The 8,735-nt window shown below is 32.6% G+C and overlaps 2 protein-coding genes across 2 annotated transcripts; both read right to left on the bottom strand.

Annotated features, from left to right (window-relative positions):
• Window positions 1-3,506, bottom strand: LOC146908040 (UvrABC system C protein). Its single transcript, XM_085726753.1, has 5 exons — window positions 3,442-3,506; window positions 3,103-3,199; window positions 450-511; window positions 317-375; window positions 1-231 (listed from the first exon to the last, which is right to left on the bottom strand). The coding sequence occupies exons 2-5, from the start codon at window positions 3,177-3,179 to the stop codon at window positions 211-213; spliced, it is 219 nt and encodes a 72-aa protein (XP_085582879.1). The 5' UTR covers window positions 3,180-3,199; window positions 3,442-3,506; the 3' UTR covers window positions 1-210.
• Window positions 3,507-5,150: 1,644 nt separating this feature from the next.
• LOC146908039 (protein trichome birefringence-like 3) lies at window positions 5,151-8,251 on the bottom strand. Its single transcript, XM_085726752.1, has 6 exons — window positions 7,980-8,251; window positions 7,411-7,651; window positions 7,115-7,286; window positions 6,698-6,897; window positions 6,238-6,396; window positions 5,151-5,631 (listed from the first exon to the last, which is right to left on the bottom strand). The coding sequence occupies exons 1-6, from the start codon at window positions 8,158-8,160 to the stop codon at window positions 5,301-5,303; spliced, it is 1,284 nt and encodes a 427-aa protein (XP_085582878.1). The 5' UTR covers window positions 8,161-8,251; the 3' UTR covers window positions 5,151-5,300.
• Window positions 8,252-8,735: the final 484 nt, after the last annotated feature.

Raw genomic sequence — 8,735 nt, 5'->3', positions numbered from 1 at the left:
TTTTGTAAAACGGAATTATAAACTATAATTAGTATTCTAATCTTGTCTTTGGTTCACTAAACAAACTGAAAGAGCCATTACATCCCATCTCATTATGTAAAAACCAAAATCAACTACATTTTTGTTTTTACATATTCTTCATCAACATCTTTGAAAAGAGACTCGAGCTTTATTATCTCCCTTCAGCAAAGCAGCCACAAATGAAAAGAATCACTGCTGGTTCTTGAAAGACTAGAAGAGCAAAAGAAAAAAAGTTAAAAGACGAACAATGCGTTATCAATAGCTGATTATTGAATGTTCTCATAAAATGTATTACCTCCATTTTTTTCGGAAGGTCCTTCAGCTGCTCAGCTAACTCTTTCTGCGTTTGAATAGCTGCCAGAATAAAACAAAAGTCAAACCGATTTGTTCACATGGTCAATAAAACGAAATCATTTTGCAATTATTACCCTTTTTTGAAATTTCTTCCATATTCTTTGATGTCCTCACTGCAAACCTTTGAAATGCAGGGCTGCGAAACCACAATGAAACGTTAACACGAGAAGTGATGGTAATAAGCACACAAGGACAATGCAATAAAAACATAAAATGAATTTCTTTTAAATTTCCTTAGATAATTCAAAAGCAGGAAAACTTGGCCCATGAGCACCTTAATAGCCAATAAGAATGTGAACTTAGAGTTGCAAAGATGAGAATTTTACATGGGATGAATGGTTATACAAGATAAGATATGATCATAAATACAATTATTAGGGAGAAAATTGGGTAGCTCCTATTGTAGCAAAAACTGTAAAGTGCCATCTTAGGTGGTTCGGACATGTGATTAGAATACCCATAGAACCAGATGCAAAGACGGTTGATCATATGAAGGATAGTCCAATAGTTAGAGATAGAGGGAGACAAAAAGAAACTAGAAGTCAATCCATTAAGAGAAAAACGTCCTATCTTAAAATAGAAAATATTGTATCTTTTGATCCATAAAGCCTATTCCACCTAGTAGGATAAGGCTTAGTTGTATCCTAGTTTAGAGCCTAAACTACTCTAATTTGGTCTTCAAAGCACAATGAAAATTGGAAAGAACCTATTATTGTCTATGCTCTCACAGATTAGAGTCTATGCTTATTAAGAATCAAAAGTATGTCTTTGTAACAATTATTTTCATGGATCACTGCAAAAGAATGTCTCAACAGTCAACTCTCTAATATTGAGAGTGCACAAGATAAGAAGGAAGGATGTGAGTGTTCGCCAATTGCCATGCCCTTCTGCCTCTGCAGTCTGCTGGCCACAGAACCAATCAGATTCATTCTTTTGAACCCATCTACTTGTAAGCCAGAGGTCCTAATATGGGTTCAAATGTAGGCCCGGATGTGTGGAAGGTTTGCATAAGGAAGAATATGAAAAAGAAGGAGCGTGATGAGGTGGCAAGGGGCATAACCAAATTGAGCAGCACATGACTGAAAGAGAGTTATATAGGAATGTTTAGGAGAGGAATCATTCTAGAAACTTGTAAAATCTGTTGTGGGAACAGGGTAATAAGTTCTCTCAAGGAGCATTGCTCTGTGTCATTAAGGAAGTCATATTTCCCTAGTGTTCAGCTATTTTTCATTAATAATACAATGCTCTCTTACAAATTATGTGTTATTGTTGTTCTTAAATTCTGGTCCCTAACACCCATAATAAGATATCCAACTTCTTTCTGTTGTCTTTTTTCTCTTCTCACCTATGCTTTCCTATGTGTGTTCTGATTTCTAACTTGGTTTTGAATGTTCAGTTTCTTTAAGCCTTACAGGCTTAAAATCATTTTTACTTGACTTTTGTTGCTATGAACTAGTTCATTTATCACAAAACCTATAAACTTATCAATAATGACTAGATCACTTTAATTGCGAGAAATATGTAACATATAGTCAACTAAATAAAAATCCAATACCATTACCTAAGATTGATACCTATAACAGTCACAGGGGAAAAAAAAAAATAACAGAGCATCCAACAGAGGCATGAATCAAAATTCAGAACACGGCAGCTCAGCATACACGTATTAACAGAAAGTGGGTGAAACACATCAGCACGGGTTGCCAGCCAGCGGAGGGTCTGCTGACGACAAACACGAGGCTTGGCCAGACGCAAGACTTGCGAGAAGTGGTTGGGGGTTGATTCAACAGGTTCAAAGTAAAGGTGGTTGTTATCTTTGTATAGCTAGGAAGTAGGAACAAGGATATGATTTCAAATCCTTGGGGGAATATGGGTTTTAGTCTCTAAAGCATGGGTAGTTGTATAACGATGAAGAACCCGTACCGGGTACGCGTACGGTACTCGTGGTACTTCATTTCTGCTCATTATTGTATTTTTAGTGAAATTCACAGCATTTTCTTATATATTAATATGACAATATAATGTTATTTGTGCATTTGAGTTTCTTAGTTATTGTAACTAGCTCTAAATTTCGACTTTATAAACTTCTATTGTGATTTTTTTGTTGTGAATTGAAGAATTTAACTATTTCATGTTATCTTATAATAAAACTTATGATTCTATTAACGTACCCGTGTACCTTAATTTTTCTAAAATTGCCGTATTCTCATACCGATACCCGTATCTTACCAGGTACCATACCCGTACCTATGCAACATAGGTTTTAGTTTTACCCCTCTGCTGTATTAATAATTATATTGGTTGCAATAGTGGTGCAATGCATAAGCTGTGGCAGCCACAAACCACCACATGACAGTGTCTTAGCATGTAATTAACTATCCTAATTCTGTAATTAAAAAATGTATTTCAAAATTAAGGTGAACGTTATGGTTAACTTGAGATTTCCATTTTTCACACCAATCATCAACTACTGATGTTTCTTCTAATCAAAACACGATCATGTGAATCTAACGAGGTTCGCAAAAATCAGCATAGTCAAAACAAACATCATTAAACAGAAAAACTCTCAAACTCCACCAAAATCTAAGAAATCGGAGGCTCTCTCTATCTCTCTCCCTCTCTCTCAATTGAAACAATCATATAACTGGAACAACCTTACAATCACAATCTCAAAAATCACATGCATAAATCAAAAACTAAAATTTTGAAAGAAAAAAAAAAAATCACCTATTGGCAAGACCATTGACAACCACTTCATTGACAAAGTAAGAGATAACCCTATGCAAAAAATTGCCTCCAGCCATGTTTTTTCCTCAACTTCAAACTGCATAAGATTCCAAAATTCAAAATTAAATAAATTAAAAAATAAAACTTTAAAGCCAAAAATTCAATCTTTTCATGAATTTATCAACAACCCATATAACAATTCACCTCTAATTATCTCGTACTATGTTTTTTTGGGGAAAAATCGAACAGAGCAATAAAAAAACTAGGGTTTTTTCAGTAACAAAAAATCAGAGCTGATAATTGAAAAAAAAATCAAAATCATGGGAAGAAATTGCAAACCTTGATGGATTGTGATGTTAGGGAAGATTGAAGATGTCTCTGGAATCGAAAAATCGCATTCAATTGCGAGACGAAAGCGTTTAGTTTCGTTTATATATGAGAAAACAGTGACACGTGCGAGGGTTATTGGGGGTAGAATTGTAATTGCGTAATTTGTTGCGTCTTACGAACCCATCCGCAAGAAATGAAAGAGTTTCTCTTTGACTTTGTTTCAGTCACAGAACAGCATTTTCTTTCTCCTTTAAAAGTTCATCTCTTTAAAGAGGAGTTGTACCATGTTCGAATGTAGGGACTTGATCATTTGACAATAAAAGATAAGACAAAAACTTAAATTTTTGTCATTGCTAAACTAAAACATAGTAATTTTTTTTTTTTTATCTTAAATACAAGTTATTTAAAATATTAAAATAAGTTTTTTTGCTACTATAATTAAATAAGACAAAAAAGTTGTTCAATACCATAAAATTTTGAAGAATGCTACCAATGTTCCAGGAAAGGAAGGATAAGAAAGAGAACTAAACCGATAGTGTTTTTTGGTTACATAAGAAAGAAGGAAAAGCTCTCAAAAAATAAGAAAAAGGAAAAAGAACTAAACCAAAAAACTAAGGAAGGATACTCCTTGAACATTCGTTAGAAGCGTCGACGATAAATTAGAAGGAGACTTGTTAACCATAATTAAAGGGTCAAAATGGTTAGCTCTCATCTTCTTTACAATAATGTTATCAACACAAACATTCAATTCTCGAAGAGTACGCATCAAAACTAATCTATCTCCATATAATCTCTGATAATTTCTAATATATTAGCATAATAATGACATCGATGTGTTCTCATACTCACTAGTTGAAATGCACAAAAGGAATCCTAATTACAAATCTCCTTTTTAAATCCAGCTTGCCAACATAACTTGAAACTAATTAAAAGAGTTTGGATCTCTACATGTAACACATTCGACCAACCAGCAGTTCTATAAAAACCAAAACTTAAGTTTCCTTCATGATTTCTCACTGATTCTATTTTTTTCTGAATTAATCAAAGCACTACGATGCACATAACATTCACTCCAAGCAGTCACATGTGCAAAACTTATGGGCGGTTTTGTAGTTTTTTTTAAGGGGTCAAAATTGCAACTTTGGGAAAGTTAGGGGCTAAAACTGCTATTAAGCATAAGAAAAATCATATAATTTTTTGTGGTTTGTAAAAATTATATAAAATAAAACCATCCAAAGTGACACCTAATATATATTTAATGTTAGGTTAGTATGTTCCTATCCAAAAGCTTTATTCCCTTAAAAAAAAAATCAAAAGCTTTATTAAATTGAACACCTTTTGTATATAGGCTCATATGTGCACGAATCTTGACCCATCATTTTTTTTCCTTCGTGCACACGCCATTAAGAATCCAAAAAGCACACAACTCCAAATCTTTTTCATGTAAATCTTCTTCATGTACTCTTTATAGGCTACATGATATTTTTTCCTTTAACTAAAATCTTACAAAAAATCGTTTGAATTAAAATTCAAATTCGAATTCTTTCGAACAATTCATTCTTAACTGAAATTCATTTGACATTTCATGAGTCAAACTACTTGTTTACATGACATTTCATGCTAATAAATAATAAATGACGTTTATTAAACGTTAATAGATGAAACTCATAAAAAAGAATCAACTTCTTCTACAGAAGCGAGCAAAATTAACCCTTTGATTTTGCAAGTAAAAATTTGTTAGATATATCACACAAATAGTATTGAAAAATGAATGTACACAAGTAAAATAGTGAACATCTTCATGTCACAAAAGAAAAAAAATAAAAATAAAATCAAAACAACAAAAGATTTTTGTGCAAGATATTTTGTTATAACATTGCCAAAAATATTTGATTCCATGTATCTGGAACACCAGGCAAACACCAATGTATGCAATCTGCATTTTGTGGATTTGTCCTCTCTTCTTCACTTAACAATTTCCCTCCATTTTCAGTATACACTGAAGAATGACCATCAATTCTATATTCTGATATTTGTGTTACGTTGATGAATGTCACTGGAACTTTCATTTTCTTCACAACTTTTGCTACCACACTCATTATACGTTTATCAGAACCAGTTCCCCAATGCTTCTTTTTTCTCACTGGCTTTGTCTCATTGAAGCATTTCTCATCTTTCATGTTGCCCCAATCTTGACTTCTGGTAAATGAAATATTTGAGTTGTTAGAATCTTGAGCATGCTATTCATAGTGCTCAACAAATCTCTAGGTGTATAATAATCTATGATGCATATATACGGACACGGACACCGGACACGACACGGACACTGACACGTCGACACCGCTAATAATTTGAGAAAATAACATAATTCAGTGTAATTATATGTGTCAGTGTCGGACACGCGCGCCTAATCCGAGAAATGTCCGTGCTTCATATATAATAATACAACAAAGAAGGATTAAGTAATTTCGTAGTCTCTATAAATACATTATAATTGCTTTTAGTCCTTGTAAGCAATTTTCTACAAGGACCAACATTGTTAAAAGAAAAACTTTTATCGCTTTCATTGGGTCTAATGCAAGTGATTGGTGCGCAATGCATGTGAGTTTTATAAATCTCAGAGGTACCGAGTACGATTCCTACTCATCACAAAAATATAGACTAAATATTGCAATGACTAAAAGGCAAAACAATAAAAGATCTAAAACAAAGGTTGATATTTGTAAGACTAAAACTAAATTAAGTGTATATTATAAGGATAAAAAAGTTATTTAAGCCAAGAAAATACTTATAAGAGAGAAAGACCTTGTGTGTGTAGGTGACATTGTAGTGAAGAAGACCCTTGTTTTGTTTGGATTGATAGTTGAGTCAACCCAATTAGCCCAAGTCTTCAAAGCTAATTTGTATGCTACTGGTGTATCAAATTCTTCATAACCTTCAAATCCATTGCTAAATGAACCCCATCTAAAATTCATAAACAAGATGTTAGAAACCATTTTCATCCTTTTGGTTTAAGAGTATAAAGAACAATGATGTAAGTCATTGTTGAATGTTCATCATGGTTTTAAATTGCGGTTCACAATCGCAATTGCAGCCACAATATAGCAACTTTAGAGGTGTCCACAACAGCGTCACAACCGTAATTGTGGCTGCATCGACAACTTCTTTCATATTTCACTATAGGGGTTTGCAGTGTAACCGCAATTTAAAATAATGATATTGATCATGAACAACAAATGATATTTAATGATTTAAGAAAGCTTACAATGATTTAATCCTAGAACCACTCATCCACCATACATAGGTATTGAAAACAAGAATATCCACTCCTGTCCAATTTTTTGCTCTCTCTTTGATAGCATCCACTTTTATTATCCTTTTCTTTGTATCTCCAATGAAATGTATGTCAGTGTTAGACTCAACCAGATATGGGGCCCAGTAGAATTCTATGGTAGCATTGTATTCCTGTTACAACACATCCAAGTATCTATATTAGTACTATGTTTTGTTCAGAAGATTTCCTTAAAGTAATAACTTTTATTGAATTTGTTTAAGCCTTGTTTGGATAAACGGCTAAATTAAGTGTTTATTATGTTACTGCTTATGTATAAGTTATTTTTATAACAAATGTTTTCATAGAGCCCCGGATGAAGTTAATAGATTATTGAGTATGCATCAATACCTTGACTTTGAAGACTGAATGAACAACCCCTCTTTTCATAGATTTTTGATTTTGAGGTATGATCCATTCTACCAAACATACAAAAGATTCCCATTGATTTCTTTGAAGTGAATCCCCTACAAATAGTAGTCTTTTCCCTTGAAGTTTTTTGAGTGCTAACACTGGATTGAAACTACATAAAAATGTATTCATTGTTTAATACACTTACATAAGCTAAACAAACATATCTATATTTATAATGTCAAAAAGTGAAAATTTTGGAATCACAATTAACATGTTTGGAGTGTGGAACTTACCTTGGCAAGGTGCAATCTTCTGGCTGCCACTCCCAATGTTGATAATCAGAATCTGTTCTACCATTTTTTATACAAGAAAATTGTCTTTCTATATATGGACAAGTTATGTCAGTGTAGATTGGCTTTATTGATTGGTTGAAAACCCATTTTCCATTGGCAATGTTGCATTCTTCTGAGTCAAAATCAAACCTGTCATCAATCCATGTTGCATTTACAATCTCCTCATCAACTTTCTTATCATCTGTTAGGACAATCACAATATATGAGAGACATCATTGCATCAGAAATTTAGGGCCCCGTCACGGACCGTAAAAATGTGATTTGACATTCAATAATTCAGAGATTTTTAAGAAAAGAAGAAGCTGCTTTGTCTTTTACTAAAACCAACTTTTCATTCGAAGCAGTTTTTAGATTTATTTTTAAAAGTTCTCATTTTAAAAAACCCGTAACAAACAAACGAGAACTTTTAAAAATTATTTTTAGAAAAAAGTTGTAACAAACGTGCCTTTAGAGTCAAGTAGCATGCGAAAATGAGGATATAGTTGTGGCATTTGTGAAGCTAGACTTACTCGATTTTGGTTTGGAGTTCTTTCTAGGACAAGGTTTGAACTTGAAAATGGACTTAGAAGAAAGAAAACTGAGTCTCTCTGCATACAAAACAGCCATGAAGACAAGAATACAAATAGAGATGATAATGATAGGAAAAGGCATTTTTCCTCTATGAATTTTCATTATTCCAGAAGGGATCATGAGGAAAGGAGTGAAAGAATAAGCTTAATAGTGAGAAGGAATTAGAATGAATTAGTGGACACAATGTAACAGAATGATGAAGACATTGTACAAAAAAAGGTTTAGAGAGGTAAGGTTTTATGCATTTTTGAGTAGGAGTGAAGTTAAAGCATAGTATGTTTTGGTCATGACTAAAAAAATGTCAAAAAAGATACTAGAGGGTAAGAATGAGTTGAAAGGGTTACATCATGTAGAATATTTATCATGTGGGAAATATATATACTATGACATGTTGAATATTCCATAGATCTTTTCATTTCATCTAGTATATGTTTGTCAGAAATGATTGTTATACAAAATTCTACTTTTTGCTACTACTTTTTAATATACATGACCAACAAGGGTATGGCTCACAAACATTATAAATCTAATGTCCATAATTTGAATGAATCATTTTGTAGTATTTGTAGTGGATATATCATGATTCATATAAGTGACAATATGAGTTAAAGTATAAAATAATTCGTTTTAAATTTTTTAATTTGCTTAAGTATTAAGAATGCAATATTTTAAAGTGTAATTATATGGATTTTTTT

The sequence above is a fragment of the Medicago sativa genome, chromosome 7, assembly GCF_051527215.1.
Source record: "Medicago sativa cultivar Bolivia chromosome 7, Bolivia_mono, whole genome shotgun sequence".
NCBI classification, from domain to species: Eukaryota; Viridiplantae; Streptophyta; class Magnoliopsida; order Fabales; family Fabaceae; genus Medicago; species Medicago sativa.
The sequence above is the reverse complement of the archived record's forward strand: the minus strand, read 5'-3'. Positions and strand labels throughout refer to the sequence as shown.

Bases quoted from the DNA above. Each gene is read 5' to 3' on its own strand.
- LOC146908039 (XM_085726752.1), bottom strand. From the start codon at position 8,160: ATGATCCCTTCTGGAATAATGAAAATTCATAGAGGAAAAATGCCTTTT. The intron at 6,898-7,114 runs GTATTGATGCAT...GTGTTGTAACAG, and splicing joins ATTCAGTCTTCAAAGTCAAG to GAATACAATGCTACCATAGA. The intron at 6,397-6,697 runs GTAAGCTTTCTT...TATGAATTTTAG, and splicing joins GGTTCTAGGATTAAATCATT to ATGGGGTTCATTTAGCAATG.
- LOC146908040 (XM_085726753.1), bottom strand. From the start codon at position 3,179: ATGGCTGGAGGCAATTTTTTGCATAGGGTTATCTCTTACTTTGTCAAT. The intron at 512-3,102 runs GTGATTTTTTTT...GTGGTTTCGCAG, and splicing joins GTCAATGGTCTTGCCAATAG to CCCTGCATTTCAAAGGTTTG. The intron at 232-316 runs GTAATACATTTT...TTGCTCTTCTAG, and splicing joins ACCTTCCGAAAAAAATGGAG to TCTTTCAAGAACCAGCAGTG.